General features: G+C 43.8%; 1 protein-coding gene across 2 annotated transcripts in view; it reads right to left on the bottom strand.

The window, feature by feature from the left end:
- The window catches only part of LOC136858028 (peroxidase), a 210,835-nt gene that overhangs the window by 87,587 nt on the left and 104,371 nt on the right, over window positions 1–18,877 (bottom strand). For both annotated transcript variants that reach the window (XM_067137234.2, XM_067137235.2), the window contains exon 9: window positions 14,302–14,449. In XM_067137234.2, coding sequence (XP_066993335.2) covers window positions 14,302–14,449 — 148 coding nt within the window. The remainder of the gene's footprint in view (window positions 1–14,301; window positions 14,450–18,877) is intronic.

The following is an 18,877-nucleotide window of genomic DNA, read 5'->3' as shown; positions in this document are numbered from 1 at the left end:
GCCGCATTTGCCAGATCCCACACTTCCCAACTATGTTAGTACTTATACCTGCTTGTCATACGTTGTTAGTACCAACGTGAAACACTACCACCTTCTCCTTTCCCTCCTCCTTCTCTTCTACTTTCCTCAACATCTGCCTTAACCTAATTCCTGGATAACACTGTACCCTGGTACACTTTCCTCCACACACTTTCCCGACATGTCTAACGATAGAATCCCCCATGATCAGAGCCTCAATCCTACCCACCTCATTTGATCCCCTCCCCTCCTGGTCAGTCCTATCTTTCCTAACAGCTGCAGAAGCTACTTCCTCCGCCCTTTTCTCCATCCCATGACCCTGTTCCACTTGTTTTTTCCTATCCACTACTCCACATTTCCCTTTCCTACCTCTCCCCTTTCTCCTACTTCCAAACTTCTCGGCAATAGTTCCCTGTTCCTCATCTTCCCTCGGTTGTTCTACCTACAGTGACTCGTACCGATTTCTCACCGACACCTGTCCTGAATTTTTATCCTGAATGGAGCCCTTAGCCTGCAATCTCCTTCCCCTTAAAACATTAGATCACCTGTCTTCCCCAATTACCCCATTTCCTTCCAATCCCTCTATTACACCTACTGTATCCTGTACATTGTTTGGAGGCCTACTTTCCTTCCTGTCCTCTAAGAGTATCCTAATTATCTCCCTCAAGCTCTCCAACTCCTCCCTCATACTCCTTAATGCCTGGCCAGACCCACAGTTCCTACACTCGCACTGACTAGCCATTTTTTACTAAAGAATGAAAAGAAAAGGAAAAATAAGATAGCTTATTCTGTGCAAAATAAAAATGAAAGGAAATGAATATTGTCTAGGTTAGTTCACAAAGAACACACGACAGTGAGTTATTTAATATAGGCTACTACTACACTACAATACTACGGTACTTAATTGTACTATTTTTATTCCTACAACACGCTAACACGATGAAAATTGCTGTTAATTACTGGAAACAGAGAATAATACACAAGAATTACACAATTACAACAACAGAATTTTAGTAAGAGAGTTAGGGCCTACTACAGATACCACAGAAACGGTACTATACTATACAAATATTTCACAGTAATAGAATAAACACACTACTTTCTAATAAGATGCTATAATACACTACAATAATTTTAAATTACGTTCAGACTAAGTACAGATACTACAATACACTGCAATAATTTTAAACTACGTTCAGACGTATTCTAATTACAACAGGTTATTACCAAGCAAAACATGAAAGAAAATTACCATTAAAGTTCGAAATTCGCAAAACTACTCAAAATTATATAATAGGCACTCTAATTTCTAATAAGTTACTATATTACACTACAATAATGATAAAACTACGTTCAGTAATTTAGGCTCAGTCAGTAAAAAGGACTGAAAAGGAGGTTGAATTATTTTTATAAGCAAGCTAATATCTCATAAACTGAAGGAGTTTCAGACGTGAACACTGGTGTTTGGAATTTCCTTTTAAAATTAAAGAAACAGGTATTTTTGTTTTTGTTTTAAATTTGAGAGAAGACTGTTTCTCACATGTACAATATTCTATGTCGTGGGTCATCTTAGCTCTACAATTGGTATTTGGAGTCACCTTTAAAGAAATACGATTTTTGTTTTTGGAAAATACATTTAAGGGGGTGAAAGAATTGAAAAATATTCTTTGTATGAGGATACATATATCTCCAAAACTAAAGGTGTTGCAGACGTGAAAATTGGTATTTGGAATCTAAATATAAAGAAATACATAATCTTTTGTTTTCGGAAAATTCACTACAGGGGAGGTGAAAGAATTGAAAAATTATTTGATTTATTTGTATGAGGATTCTTATATCTAAAAAGTAAAGATGTTACAGATATGAAAATTGGTATTTTGAATATGCTTCAAAAATAAGGAAATACGCATTATAATAGAAACTTCCCATCTGATTCCTCATGTTGAATAATTGAGTCTACAGGAGACCTATTGTAAATGGCAGTAAGCAAGTGGACCTCCATTATAGTGAAAACTCCCCAACTCTATAGTGAATTGCAGTGGGCAAGGGGCCTGGCACTATAATCAGAACTCTCAAACTCGACTGTTACTGGCAGTAGGAAAGGGTGCCTTCCATTATGATCAAAACTCCTCAACCCTGACTTTACATGAGAACCATGATGATGATGTTGATGAAGACGAGAAACAACGTATGGGGACTTTCCGAGGTGTTTCTGGGGTACCACTAGGAGACATGCAGTTTAATAAAATCTTACAACGTGTACCGTAATTTACCTAGAAATTCATATACAATGTAGAATTCCGTAGCGAAATACGGGTACATTGGCTAGTATAATTTTAAAGATGGAACCAATTAGATAACTTTATGCGAATTCCGAAATAGTAGTCCATAATAAGTTATAATTATACAGCATAAATAAGGAACAAGTTTAAATAATTATTTAGCTCTTATTTCGGATTGAACCATGTTCCTTTTTTATGTACCTGCGTACCGCTGAGACCTATTGTCAGCGCTATACGGTCTCCGAAGCACGATATTGCCCGTTATCTATCCGTATTACTTCAGTCGCGTATAGAATACACTGAAACCTACGTTAAGTACTCCCGCTGTTTATTTCCGCTACTAGACCAGAAACTGCCAGAAGACCTGTCAAAACTAGCCAAAGAACGTCTTAACGCCAACTATTTCTATTTCTACGGGGAGTTCCACGAACAGACAGAAGGGGTCACGATGGGATCACCGCTCTCTCCAATAACTGCAAACTTTTATATGGAAGATTTCGAAAATATAGCCTTAGCTACATCAATCCTGAAACCGAAATGCCTTCTCCGCTACGTGGACGACACTTTCGTCATCTGGGCTCATGGGGGTAATAACCTTTAGTTATTTCTGGACAATTTGAACTCCATTCATGGGAATATTAAGTTCACCGTGGAAACCGAGATAAAGGGGAAACTACGGTTCCTAGAAACATGGAACACGAATGGGACTCTGAGCCACGTAGTATACAAGAAACTCACACACAGAGGTAGGCACCTGCACGCCTCTTCTCACCACTACCCATCACAAAAGCAAGCTGTTTGAAGATAAGAACACAGTACAGGGGAAGGCCACGGTAGAAGAGAATACAGGGGAGGAGGAACTGGCCCATCCGCAGACAGCGATACTTCCATACATCAAAAACACGACAGACAAGATTGGGAAGATACTGAACAAGTATGACATCAAGGTTATTTATAAACCACACTGGAAATTAACCCGTTATCTGCTACTAGTCAAAAACATAATAGAAATACAGGCCTCTGGAGTCTACCACGTTCAACGTCGCTGCGGTACAAGCTACGTAGAAAAACGAAACTTCTGTTTTCTACCCGACTTTAAGAACATATTCGTCACACCAAGAACCAAGACACAGATATTTCAGCTGTAACCAAGCATTTCTGCAAATATAGGCGCGAAATTTCATTTGAAAGAACCGATATTTTAGCAGGTATTTCCTGGAATCCTTAAATAAAAATCCGACAGGTTATTGAAATTAAGAAACACCGGAACGATGTGAATTGAACGGAAGGCTGTACAACCAGCAATTCTTTGATGCCTGTTATACACAGGTTACCATATGCAGCCCAGAGCATGAACATACAAAATTAATCCTCAAGTTACGTAATAACAACATCTAAATTCCAGCTACCTGCCGAGTGACACACACGTTCCTGTTGTTTCAGGAGGCTCCGCGTGACTTACGCTAGCCAGAGTGAGAGGAAGCAATTTAAAGGCGGGGTACAACAACCGTTCTCATAAGGGCCAGGAGAGGGCCATCCAGCCGAAACTCCTGACTACACCCAGCGAGGCAGTCGGAGGAGGGTGCAGCGAGGAGAGAACACCAGCACGTAGCTACAGTCAGACGAGATCAACAAGTTCCTCTCAACAGCTCTTGTAGCGTTCCCACTGGATGAGCTGAGGCTGCCGTCGGATTAGCTGTTGGCTCCCGGTACGCTGCAATCGCTGTTGTGGTGACCACAGCTTGCTCAGCATCTATGGAGGCGTCGGTATTTGCCAACTGCGCGGGGGCCCACCAGACCTCTCATCACAGTTCCGCAATGTACAGAGCCATGGCTTGGGCAGAGAGAAAGGAGACCCGTTGGCATATGCCAGCCCCCTCCAGTTGATACCCACCTACTTTGGCGTGGCCATATTCTGCAGGATTGGAGACCAGGTAGTAGAGACCGCAAGGAGACCAGGTTGTGTCGCAGGTCCTAGGATTTCTCGTGACATGCCTTGTAGTTGACAAGGAACACGCTAGCCACCGCAGTGCCTGGAAGGACTGATCCCCGAATAATTGGCCCGGCATGGAACGGGTTAGTGACTTGCGTATGATACTTGTTCCTAACTAACATTACCTGGACTTTTCCAGGCCACGTCCTTTGAATGTGCTATGTAGAACAAGCCAGGTTTTAGGAGTAGACATCTTTCTATTTTTGCCTATGGGTTTTTCCTGGCCCTTACTATCAACCTCCAGCACCACGCAACCCAGTACGTAATCTTCCTGGTAGCATGTTACAGGCACGATACTTCCTTTATTATTACAATTTCCCAACACTGTCTGCAGTCTCTTTCTCTTAGAATTAACAGCATGTCGGAGGCGATGTAGCCTTTGTTGATCGCAACGTAGCTGGAGGTGGAGGCGTGCGCGGGCTTCCCCCTCCCCGAATAAAAATTAACAAACCAGTCTCGTGAGGAGCAAGTTTACTGTGATAGCGGACGGACGTACGTGCCTTCCACTTAGTCTCTATCCTCGCCAGGAGTATTTATCTATGTATTCATCAGTACAAGAAGAGTCTGAACTTCTAATTACAACTAAGAGTTTTTGTCAAACATTCCTCAGTGCTGGTCCTCTTACAGAATTATTTCAGGAAAGTCTGCAGAGGTGACGACGACGGAGGGGTTACGACCTGAAGCTGAAGGCCAACAGGGACGGCCGTGACCGCTCTGAAGGCTTTATGTTCTCAGCGGGCTACGCCGGCCCACTGACCAAGCGCTGCTCATATACTACAGGTCTCAGTACCGCGCACAAAGTGAAAGGGACTTAGTCCTTGGCATGATGCGCCACCTACTTCTCAACAGAAACTGAATGTTGCTGAGAACGTCCGTCGATAGTTTCCTACCAGGAGGCCTTATTATTAGGCCTTGTGAACAGGGGCTTTTCGAAGTCATCGAGGCCTAACTTTCAAAACTGTTTCAGGTTTCGCGCCTGCCAGGGATAGATGGTGTACTAGGGATCAATGTCCGCGCCGTCAAAAGGCAACGATCAAAGCAGCTCCCGCGCAGACAGCCAAGAGGGACAACGGGCTGAAGAACAATTCTGTTGGTACTGACTTATGCACTTAGCTACAGCGGAGGCCGAGGATATGGCCACAGCGCTATATGGGGACGTATCCTGACGTCGGTCGCCATGGCGGGACTCAGGTTCTGCGGCCCTCTTTGAACGCACACCACGGCCATCTACCATTAACGTCCAAGCCACAGGAAGGGCCCCTTACCAAGACGCAATATAGGACGGCGCTCTGACAAATGGAACGCGGTATGAAAGTGGAAGGGAACGGCCGCTGCCGATCAGACGCTGCTACGCAATCTCACGACTCGCTAGTACCTCTTTCACGGCATGGACGTCACTCCCCGTTGAGCAGCGATAGTCGCCAGCAAGAAGACGCTGCCGCCGCAGCCGTAATGATGCTGGCTCACCAGAAGAGGGCTACTCCACCGCAACCCACGACTGCCCCAAGGGAGGCAGTCGAAGGAGGGGCCAGCCACGTAGCAGAAATCAGGTGAGATCAACAAGCTCCCCTCAAGAGTTCTTGCAGTGTTTCTGCTGTATGAGATGTGGCCACCATCAGGTTAGCTGTAGGCTTCCGGTACTCTGAAATCGCTGTTGTGGTGACCATCGCCACAAAGCATGCTCGGCACCTACGGAGGCGCGGGTGTGCGTCAACTACGCGGGGCCACCCGGCCTCTAATCATAGTTGCTGAGTGTTCAGAGCCATGGCTTGGGCAGAAAGGAAGGAGATCCGTCGCCATGTGCTACTCCTCACCAATAGATCCCCGCTTAGGCGAGCGTGGTGTGATCCTGTAGGATCGGAGACAAGGCACTAGGGACCCCAGGGGGACCAAGTTGTGTCGCAGGTCCTAAGACTTCTCGCAAAATGGCTTTGTAGCCGGCAAAGCACGCGCTAGCCACAGCAGTGCCTAGAAGGACTGATACCCTGAATAATTTGACCGGCTTGGAACGGGTTATAGATAGAGCCCTGCATGAATGCGGATATCCGCGGATTTCCGCGAAGTTAGTGTTTTGGCGGATACAAACCGTATGGAAGTGCGGATAATTCCGCTGATAATTTCTAAGTAATGACGTATATTGATTTTCACTTAGGTATGCTCTTGTTTTTGCTCGTGGTTAGGCGACCCTTGACATTGGTATGGGAGAATAGTGATATACAAAGAGCCTTGAGACCATACAGCCGTGAATCTGTCCGACTCGTTGGCTGAATGGTCAGCGACTGGCCTTCTATTCAGAGGGTCCCGGGTTCGATTCCCGGTCGGGTCGGGGATTTTAACCTTCAGTGGTTAATTCCATTGGCCCGGGGCCTGGGTGTTTGTGCTGTCCCCAACATCCCTGCAACTCACACACCACACATAACACTATCCTCCACCACAATAACACGCAGTTACGTACAAATAATGGCAGATGCCGCCTGGCGACCCTCATCGGAGGGTCTGCCTTACAAGGGCTGCACCCGGCTAGAAATAGTCACACGAATTAAAAAAAAAAAGCCTGAATCTGATCTAAGCCTAACTGGCTCCTGCTCGCAATTAATGGAAGGAAGGAACAAAGGTCAGTACGTCGGTAGATGTCACAATAGGAAATCTTTCATAAACCTGTGGCTGTAGGGATTCCGGTTTCAGGTACCAGGCCCATTGCATTATGTTAACAGATCTATCCGTTTCAATACATAGGCTTTAATATTCTTTCTTTCTTTATCTGTTTACCCTCCAGGGTCGGTTTTTCCCTCGGACTCAGCGAGGGATCCCACCTCTACCGCCTCAATGGCAGTGTCCTGGAGCTTCAGACTCTTGGTCGGGGGATACAACTGGGGAGGACGACCAGTACCTCGCCCAGGCGGCCTCACCTGCTATGCTGAACAGAGGCCTTGCGGGGGGATGGGAAGATTGGAAGGAAGCGGCCGTGGCCTTAAGTTAGGTACCATCCCGGCATTTGCCTGGAGGAGAAGTGGGAAACCACGGAAAACCATTTCCAAGATGGCTGAGGTGGGAATCGAACCCACCTCTACTCAGTTGACCTCCCGAGGCTGAGTGGACCCCGTTCCAGCCCTCGTATCACTTTTCAAATTTCATGGCAGAGCCGGGAATCGAACCCGGACCTCCGGGGGTGGCAGCTAATCAGGCCTCTGTTCAGCACAGCAGGTGAGGCTGCCTGGGCGAGGTATTGGTCATCCTCCCCAGTTATATCTCCCGACCCAGAGTCTGAAGTTCCATGACACTGCCCTTGAGGCGGTAGAGGTGGGATCCCTCGCTGAGTCCGAGGGAAAAGCCAACCGTGGAGGGTAAACAGATTAAGAAAGAAAGAAATTAATAGTTTAATAAAAACACTGGTTTTGTAAACCAATAATAAAATATCTCTTCTAAAACTCAGAGGAAAGACTATTCTTCTCATTAATCCCCAAAATTCAACACTTTATACTTCCGCCATTTATAAAATACACGCAGGTTCCTCACAAATGGTGCAAGTAGGGGCAAAAGATCTTTATAGGTCGACGCCCCGAACAAATAGCATTTTTAAAAAATCTAAACTTTCGCAAACTGTACGTAAGGTACATAACACAACACGCTTTAACCCGGAGGAAGGAATAAATAATTCAACAGACCGTGGAAACTTCACATCTAAGATAAGTTTCTAAGATAAAATTCTATCTTTTCTGAAACAATACTTAGCCCAGAATAAGCTGTATTACTGCAGTAATTTTTTGATGATGGGTAAATATAGATTTTTAAAATGTATTTAATATTGTCTCAATTTAGTAATTCTTTAAAGACGGGTCAATTGTTTTTACAAGTTGTTTTACATCCCACCGACACAGATAGGTCTTATGGCGACGTTGGGATAAGAATGGGAAGAAAGCAGCCGTGGCCTTAATTAAGGTACAGCCCTAGCATTTGGCTAGTGTGAAAACGGGAAACCACAGGAAACCATCTTCAGGGTTACCGACAGTGGTATTCGAATCCACAATGTCCCGAATGCAAGCTTACAGCTTCGCGCACCTAACCGCACGGCCAACTCCCCCAGTGAGACGGGTATATATATATATCTTATTTAAATGTACATAATATACGTATAACCCAGAAGGTTTTGCCTTTTGTGGTATTTTCTATTAATGGTTATTTTCGTCATTTTCATGTATTATTTTATAATGCAATGATTCATTAATATGCTGTACTTATTTTAATAACAAAAATAATGTTTACATACCTGTTGTGTTTGGGTGTTCCATAGAGTAGCCTACTGTGAGGTATTCTCCTATAGGTTTGATGAAACTTGAAACTTGCACTTATTGCCGAAAAACAATAATAAAATTTTGTTGACCTTACGAGAAAAATAATTTTATAATTTTTCAAGTTGAAAAAGACTAGTATTGTCGTTTTGGTCTTCAGCTGAAGTGACTCTCTACTTTCTGAAAACCTCTTCATTTCTACGTAACTATTGTATCTTATAACTTTTGCAATCTGCTAGTCTTTGTCTCTTCATACCATTTTTCCCCGTGTACTTTCCTCCAGAGCCAACTGAACACATTCTGGATGTCTCAAGATATATCTCCCTGTGGGTGGGGGTGGTAGAATAACACCCAACGTGTTCTCTGCCTGTCGTAAGAGGCGACTAAAAGGGGCCCCAGGGGCTCTCAACTTGGGAGCGTGGGTTGGCTACCATGTGACCCTGAGCTTAGTACTGGCATTGCTTCCACTCTTCACTTTAATCTGTAATATCCGACCTCCCTTGGCTAACTCTTGTTCTTTTCCGATCCCGACGGTATTAGGTTGCGAGGCCTGGGGGAGTTTTTCATTTTCACGCCTTTCGTGGCCCTTGTCATCCGTTGGCCGATACCTTTTTCATTTTTCGAAGTGTCGGATTCCTTCCATTTTTCTCTCTGATTAGTTTTATGTAGAGGATGGTTGCCTAGTTGTATTTCCTATTAAAACAATAATCACCATCACCACCACCTCTCAGGATATATCCGCTCAATCTTCCACTTTTCCTGGTCAAACTTCATCAAATCATTCTCCTAACACCATCTTGATTCAGTATCTGGTCCTTAGTGATTCGATCTACTCATTTTACTACAGCATTCTTCCGTACTTACAATATTCATCATCATCATCATCTGTTTACCCTCCAGGTTCGGTTTTTCCCTCGGACTCAGCGAGGGATTCCACCTCTACCGCCTCAAGGGCAGTGTCCTGGAGCCTGAGACTCTTGATCGTAGGATACAACTGGGGAAAATGACCAGTACCTCGCCCAGGCGGCCTCACCTGCTATGCTGAACAGGGGCCTTGTGGAGGGATGGGAAGATCGGATGGGATAGGCAAGGAAGAGGGAAAGAAGCGGCCGTGGCCTTAAGTTAGGTACCACCCCGGCATTCGCCTGGAGGAGAAGTGGGGAAACCACGGTAAACCACTTCGAGGATGGCTGAGGTGGGAATTGAACCCACCTCTACTCAGTTGACCTTCCGAGGCTGAGTGGACCCCGTTCCAGCCCTCGTACCACTTTTCAAATTTCGTGGCAGAGCCGGGAATCGAACCCGGGCCTCCGGGGATGGCAGCTAATCACGCTAACCACTACACCACAGAGGCGGATACTTACAATATTACTGAAATTAATTGCGAAAATAATCAAGGACGGAGTTGTGTACACGATTTCAAACACACCATAGACATACCGATGCAGGCTTTTGTGTCCAGCTACGTAATTACTCGAGCTTGTTTTAGAATTGATATGCTGTGTCCAGTTTATAATGTTCGCTGACGTTTGGTCAGCAAATATGACAGACATTTTCTTTGTGAATGATCGATCAGACAAACAGTAATTTGGTGATAAGAATTGGAAATTTCCCGACATCTTCCCGTCAGAGAATATCTCAAGGTGTGAATAAATCCAATTTTGCAAACTTCTAGTTGTCTGGGAAAGGGCTTCCTAAGATTAAAAGTGGGAAAAGTCTGCCATATTTTTCATCAACTACACAACTATAGCACTTTAGCAGTTGTTTGTCATTATTACAATATTCTATAATATTCAAGATTTTGGAGAGAAAATCAGTGCACCCCAAAGTCAGAGTCGGAGAGGAGAGAAGAGGACATCGACTTGTTTCCTCTGTTGCATAACTAAACAACCGATTCTGACTCATTAATTATCTACTTCGTGTGATGAACACGTGTATAGAGGAGTGTAATAATTAGAGTCCGGATTATTAGGTGCTGATAGGTTAGATGGCCAACTTACTTAAGTATACCCTACACTGTACAGCGATTATGCTATGAGATCTGCATAGATATTAGGGGTACAGCCTATATAACTCCTGAATTTATGCTACCCTTCCTACATTATGGTACAACGGGTTGCATGACACTTCCTACAAACCAAATTACTTTGCATTCTAACCTGTTACCACCTACAAATCCGAGGTATAGTAATAATCATGATGCTGTAGGTGTTATATCCGACTGACTGCTTGTACAGTTTTCAGAGACACCGAAGTGCTGGGATGTTTGTTCCACACAAGTTCTTATACATGCCGTTGAATCTACCGACACGAGGGTGGCGTATCTGAACCCCTCCAAATACCACTCGACTAAGCTGCGATCAAACATGCCACCCTGGGCTCAGAAAATCAGTGCTCATCCTATCGAGTTACTCGACCTGGCTATAAGTGCGCATGTAAAATAAAGAACGCAAGCTTGTAGTTTTACGTGACTGTCGACGTCGAGATCATAGTCACGGGATCTCCAGAACAACAGGGACATGACTTTTCGTTTCAAAATATCAGTTGAATTGGCCGGGATTCGAACCATAGCCATCGTGGTGAGAAGCTAGTGACGATCCCACTTGGCTATCCCGCCCCGTGTTATCTGTGTATGTATGTATGTATGTATGTATGTATGTATGTATGTATGTACAGTATGTATGTATGTATGTATGTATGTACAGTATGTATGTATGTATGTATGTATGTATGTATGTATGTATGTATGTATGTATGTATGTATGTATGTATGTATGTATGTATGCATCATTGTATGTATGTAAAATGGATGGACGAATTAACGATCATCTTGATGATCAGAGGGCAGCTATGTCCTGTATGTTTTAATATGACATTAAGATGAAGTAGCTGCCTCTGTGGTGTAGTGGTTAGCGTGATTAGCTGCCACCCCCGGAGGTCCGGGTTCGATTCCCGGCTCTGCCACGAAATTTGAAAAGTGGTACGAGGGCTGGAACGGGGTCCACTCAGCCTCGGGAGGTCAAGTGAGTAGAGGTGGGAATCGAACCCATCCTGGAAGTGGTTTTCCGTGGTTTCCCACTTCTCCTCCAGGCGAATGCCGGGATGGTACCTAACTTAAGGCCACGGCCGCTTCCTTCCCTCTTCCTTGCCTATCCCTTCCGATCTTCCCATCCCTCCACAAGGCCCCTGTTCAGCATAGCAGGTGAGGCCGCCTGGGCGAGGTACTGGTCATACTCCCCAGTTGTATCCCCCGACCAAGAGTCTGAAGCTCCAGGACACTGCCCTTGAGGCGGTAGAGGTGGGATCCCTCGCTGAGTCCGAGGGAAAACCGAACCTGGAGGGTAAACAGATGATGATGATGATGATTAAGATGAAGTAAAGAAGAAATAGACGTGAAGAGGACAAGAAATCATCAGCTCAACTGATAACAAGAGAAAACAATACTTTCAAATTATTTTAGGGAGCAAATCAGTGCACTCCAAAGCCAGAGTCGGAGAGGAGAGGACATCGGCATTCTCCTAACATCATCTTGATTCAGTATCTAGTCCTTAGTGATCCGATGTACTCATTTTACCTACGGCATTCTTCCGTACTTACCATTCTTCTTCTTATTATTTATCTGTTTACCCTCCAGGGTCGGTTTTTCCCTCGGGCTCAGCGAGGGATCCCACCTCTACCGCTTCAAAGGCAGTGTCCTAGAGCGTGAGACATAAGGTCGAGGGATACAACTGTGGAGGATGACCAGTACTTCGCCCAGGCGGCCTCACCTGCTATGCTGAACAGGGACCTTGCGGGGGGATGGGAATATTGGAAGGGATAGACAAGGAAGAGGGAAGGGAGCGGCCGTGGTCTTAAGTTAGGTACCACCCCAGCATTTGGCTGGAGGAGAATTGGGAAAGCACGGAAAACCATTTCGAGGATGGCTGGGGTGGGAATCGAACCCACTTCTACTCAGTTGACCTCCCGAGGCTGAGTGGACCCCGTTCCCGCCCTCGTACCACTTTTCAAATTTCGTGGCAGAGCCGGGAATCGAACCCGGGCCTCCCGGGGGTGGCAGCTAATCACACTAACCATTACACCACAGAAGGGGCTCCCAATTACATTCTTGATAATATTGGACCAGCGACTTGGAACTCGTCCATGGTCTCTGATGAGCTGTTTAATAATGGAGTCGTTGGTGAAAAATGTTGTTCAATGCATGCCTAACATTCTTCGCCAACACAACATTGCATTCTGTAACAGTGACCATTAATGTTATATTCTGTTACTTGTGTTCTGAACGTGTTATTCATCTCACAATGCTGCGCTGTGCAGTTGATTCAAAGACAACGTAGTTGGAAGTTACCCTCTTCGGGGTTCGGGACTCGGACGTGAATCCTTCGCGCTCTGGACGACTGCGTTAACTGATTCCGCTAGGATGGTGAATACACCAGAGATATTTTTAACGTGAATATGTCTTATACATTGGGATGCAAACTTGAAAAGGTGAGCGAGATGAATATAAGGGATATTTTAAAAAGTTTATGACATATAAACCACGCATAGTACAGTCGAGCTGCGTATACATACTTAGGGCATGCTTGAATTACTTCTTATATCATCATCCAGTGTTGAACAGAGTGGTGTGATGACTGCCGGAGCTGCCGGCCAGGATACCGCTACGGAAAAAAAAAACGAAGAATGCTCACAGCTATATGACCCGAACCGCGCAACCAACTTGCTCGGTATAGAAGAGAGGACACTCATCTCTATGATGAAAAAATAGTTGTGTTTGGAGACTTGTGCCACGCAGGTCCAGATGGCTGCCACATTTTCAGTTCTTCTCAAAAATCGTTTCTAAAATTCTCTAGCTGAAATAAATTCGTTACATGAGATTTATAAATTAAACTAAATCATCTCCACTTACAGAGCAACAGGTCTATATGGGGCTAGGAAGAGCTAACCAACGATCACCTTTCCTTAGATGCTTCTGTATGGTATGGTGAGCCGTACCCTATCACTGTCCGTCACTGTCACTATCGACACTTGAAATTTGGTCAAGAAGACTGGTGGAACGATCGGACAGGATAGGATGGGAAGTATGATTCGCGATTGATACGAAGGGATGGCTTAACAGCATATCGTGGGTTTACAAGCAAAACACATCAAATCAAAAATCTAACTTCTGAAAGAAAAAAAACAAACATATATGAATGCTTTTAGTCTTTCAGTGTCAATATCTGCTCTCAGAATAAGAAAACAATTATGCATTGGGTTTGTTAGAGTATCTCTGGAATATCGCTGTGTAGCTGAAATTGTTTGATATATTTTACCTGAAATAATTTCCTATCGAGACTTAGCAAGATACTGGAAATTAGATAATTCAGTAAACAAAATGAACTTGTACGACTTTGTATGTAACAAGCGAATTGACCGAAAAAGAACCACATAGGGCAGTGTGAAAATGATAAAAACTCCAAAACCCAAAAAACTGGCTTGGTATATTTTGTTTTTAAACCCCCGAATTATAGCATACCGAGAGATCTTTATGCTTCTCTCGGACTGCATGTAGAAGTGGTTAATGTGACAGGAGGATACAGAAGGAGTATTTTCCGTTTCAGAAAATGGAAAAAATAATCTTATTGTAATAAGTACAATGGAACGCTGATTCTGAGGTTGTTACGTAATTCGGCCAAGATTTGATATTCTGATTTTAAGAGGATAAAGGGCCAATACTTACGCGAGTTCTCCTTGAGCTATTCCATGGACTCCCCGATATGCGGCACCAGTGTGGCTGTTTATTATTTGGGCGTTGACGTTCGGGTTGTACCCCATATTGTACCCTCTGGCAAGTGGAAGTAAGTCGTGAATCAGTGATTCCTTCCGGCCTGAAGCAAAACACATCGCAAATTATTATCTGATAACAGATGTATTTTAACTGATGTAAGTGAAGTTATTGCTATTGTATGTAAACGTCATGAATAACAGCCCCATGAACTTAATGTCAAGTTTGTAAAATAAATTATATGGGTATGGCATCCGTAATAATAATAATAATAATAATAATAATAATAATAATAATAATCATCATCATCATCATCATCATCATCATTCGGGGTTAGAACTCCACTGTCGGCTGCCCTGAAGATGGTTTTCCATGTTTTCCCATGTTCACACCAGGCAAATGCTGACGTAAGGTACCATGTGCTAGCATTTAATTTGCCGCCATTTAAGATGCCTGCGTGTCCATTTCCACGTTCGGTTTTCCACCAATAGATGGCAGGAAAACCAGAATTATTTTTGAGTGACCTATGACTGTTTTAATTAATTTTGTGAGATAATCTCCAAATGTGTCACCAGATATACTTTGCATGCCGACGTCGTACAACATGGACCATCGAATGGACTTTTCCCGACCTTCAAAAATCTGACTACCTTTACCTGATATGAACTCGCAATCTTGAGATCCGTAAGCCGACATTGGAGCACCGATCGACAAAGGGATCGATGGTATCTGTGATAGTATAACTATGAGTGCTTTGACGGTATGTTATGTACTACCTGTGTCTTAAACTTGGAGTTGAAGAGGGATTACATGGAAATCCACCTCTTCATTGGCCAAGAGTCCGATTTTCCCCCTCTTCTAGATTGTGTTTCCGCAGATGAGAGCGCCACTTTCCAGATCAAAAAACCTGTATTAACTTCCTGGCTAGGTCGGGAGTCAAACCCAGGTCATCTATAGTAGATGGAAAGTTAGTATGAGCCTGGCGTAGACATAATGTAGACGCTCACATTTTCAACCTCCCATTTGGAATTCCCAGCGAATCGGCCACCTCGAGACTCGAAGAATATAATCGTGGCATTTACCTTGAATACGTGTTTAGACCTCCCCTACGAACCATGTGACCTTGCTGCGGTGAGGAGTCTTGTGCGTCCTATTGAAACTAATAGTCGAGCCGTAGATACAACCATATCGGATTGGTATCTGTCGAGAGACCAGGCTAAGGAATCGTTTATCAAAAGGGGGGTAACAGCTGTTCAAAAGTTGCGAGGGCGGCAGTCTAGATGATTGACTGATATGGTTTTGTAATAATACTTAATATGGCTTAGCTGTGTTGATACTGTTACATGGCTGAAACCAATGGGAAACTACAACCCTAACTAACTCCCGACGACCTGCAGCTCTCTATGTATGAATGATGTACTGATGATGGCTTCCTCCCGCGTAAAATATTCCCCCATTCGGATCTTCGAATCTCCATCAGGATGATGGATACTGACATTCTGCGAGTCGGAGCATGGAAAGTTAGTTTGAATAGTTGTGGTAGGTTAGAGAAGCTGAAAAGGGAACTGGATAGACTAAAGTTAGATGTAGTTGGTTAAGTGAAGTAGTTTGGCAGGAAGAGGAGGATTTTCAGTCAGGAGACTACAGAAGCATCAATACAAAATCAAAGAGTGGAAATACATGAGTTGTTTTAATAGTGAATAAGAAAATAGGGCAGCGGGTAAGCTACTACGACCGGCATAGTGGAAGGATTATTGTCAAGATAGACACCAAGCCAATGATAGCACAATAGTGCACTTCTATATGCCTATTAGTTCAACAGATGATGATGAAATTGAAAGAATGTATGAAGAGATAGAAGATTTAATACAATCTGTGGAGGGTGACGAGATTCTAATTGTGATGGGAGACTGGAATGCAGTGGTAGGCCAAGAAAGAGAAGGTAATGCAGTAGGATAATTCATATTGGGACAAAGGAATGAAGGAAGTAGGCTGGTTGAATTCTGCATCAATCATAATTTAGTCCTTGATAATATTTGTTTCAAACATCGCAAACCACGGCTGTATACATGGACGAGACCTGGAAACTCTGGAAGGTATAAGATAGACTTTATGATCATTTGGCAGAGATTCAGAAACCAGGTGTTGTATTGCAAGTCTTTCCCAGGAGCTGACGTGGACTCTGACCACAACTTGTTGATCATGAAATGCTATCTGAAGTTAAAGAAATCGGAGAAAGGAATGCTTGTGGTTGGGATCTAGACAAATTGAAAGAAAAGAGTGGAAGGGATTGTTTCAAGAAACATGTTGCACAAGGACTAAATGAAAAGGCTGAAGGGAATCCAATAGAGGAAGAATGGGCAGTCATGAAGAATAAGATCAATAGGGCTGCTGAAGAAAGGCTAGGGGGAAAGGAAAGATCAACTAAGAAACAATGGATAACTCAGAAGATACTACACCTGATTGACGATTGACGAAAGTACAAGAATGCTAAAAACTGAGGAGGGCAGAAAAGAGTACAGGTGATTAAAGAATGAAGTAGTTAGAAAATGCGGGCCAGCTAAGGAAGAATGGCTGAAAGGGAAGTGAAAGAATGTTGAAGGTGGTATGGTCCTAGGAAAGGTAAAGTAGTTGTTGCATACAGGAAAATCAAGGAAACATTTGAGGAAAGGAAAGCTAGGTGCATAAATATTAAGGGCTCAGATTGAAAACTACTTTTAGCGAAAGAAAACAAGGCAGAAAGATGACAGGAACAATTCCAACTGTTGCATCAGTATAAAGAATTAGATGATATGGTTCTGGAAAGGGAAGAGGCTGTTGATGCTGTTGCAATGGGAGAACCAATTCCGAGGTCAGAATTCAACAGAGCTTTCAGAGACCTAATTAGGGAAAAGGCACATAGAATTGATGCAATACCCTCAGAATTACTGACTACCTAGGAGAAACCAGCATGGTGTATTTATTCCATTTAGTGTGTAATACATAGGATACAGAAGAAGTGCCATCCGATTTTCGGCAGAATGTTATAGTTATTTCCTAGGAAGCCGGTGGTAACAAGTGTGAAAACTATCGCACCATTAGTTTAGTATCTCACGCTTGTAAAATTTTAATGAAATGTGAAATGTCATATGGCTTTTAGTGCCGAGATATCCCAGGACGGGTTCGGCTCGCCAGGTGCAGGTCTTTCTATTTGACTCCCGTAGGCGACCTGCGCGTCGTGATGAGGATGAAATGATGATGAAGACAACACGTACACCCAGCTCCCGTGTCATTGGAATTAACCAATTAAGGTTAAAATCCCCGACACAGCCGAGAATCGAACCCGGGACCCTCTGAACCGAAGGCCAGTACGCTGACCGTTCAGCCAACGAGTCGGACTAAAATGTTAATGCATATTATTTACAGAAGAATGGAAAGACAAGTTGAAACTGAGTTGGGAGAAGATCAATCTGGCTTCAGAAGAAATGTAGGAACACGTAAAGCAATCCTGACTTTATGTCTGATCTTATGGTAATAAATTAAAAAGGACAAGCTCACGTAAATGGCGTTCGTAGATTTAGAAAAGCCATCCGATAATGTTGATTGGACCAAGCTATTTGAGACTCTGAAGGCGATCGGGATCAGATGCTGAGAAATAAGTATTATATACAATCTATATACCAGGTGGCTCCCGGACGCCGTATTTTCTACTTATAAATGTCCCGCATGCATAAGTGATGTGTCTACCACCTAATTTTAACAGGGGAACGACTGCCAGCGGGCAGGTTACGTCAGAATATGAAGAGATAAGAAACAGAGTCACACTCGCAGCATGTTACTCAGCGTTCCCGGTCGAATGCACCCCTTGCATTAGTAAACATCGTTTACGACCGCATACTTCTCGGCTGGTGTATGGTACAGCTGCACTATATTTACTGTCTGCTTATCGACAATGGCTAGTGTGTTCAGCAGCGATGAATACACATACATTACTTTTAACTGGACTGCCAGGTAGGAATGCAACCGAAGCTCCAAACAGACATATGCCGTCTACACAAGTATTTCACCGAACAGTACCGTGTTTGTTTCATACAAGCAACTCTTTTATCGCGTGGAATGTCTACACGTGTATAAATTAACACGTTATTAAATTTTCTTTTCTGCATTTTTGGCGTGTTACCAAACAGTTGCGGCGATTAGGGGGTGGGGCGAGAAGGGAACGTCGCCCCCGCCCCTCGCCACTTTGTGGAGTAAACATTACATATTCACTTTAGCCACCTGGAACTAGGAATTGGTTTTTTTTTTTTTTTTTTTTTGCTAATTGCTTTACGTCGCTCCGACACAGATAGGACTTATGGCGACGATGGGATAGGAAAGGCCTAGGAGTTGGAAGGAAGCGGCCGTGGCCTTAATTAAGGTACAGCACCAGCATTTGCGTGGCGTGAAAATCGGAAACCACGGAAAACCATCTTCAGGGCTGCCCACAGTGGGATTCGAACCCACGATCTCCCGGATGCAAGCTCACAGCCAATTAGTTTTAAAAGAAACGTTA

The sequence above is a fragment of the Anabrus simplex genome, chromosome 1, assembly GCF_040414725.1.
Source record: "Anabrus simplex isolate iqAnaSimp1 chromosome 1, ASM4041472v1, whole genome shotgun sequence".
Classification (NCBI taxonomy): domain Eukaryota; kingdom Metazoa; phylum Arthropoda; class Insecta; order Orthoptera; family Tettigoniidae; genus Anabrus; species Anabrus simplex.
This window is presented reverse-complemented; position numbering and strand designations above follow the sequence as displayed.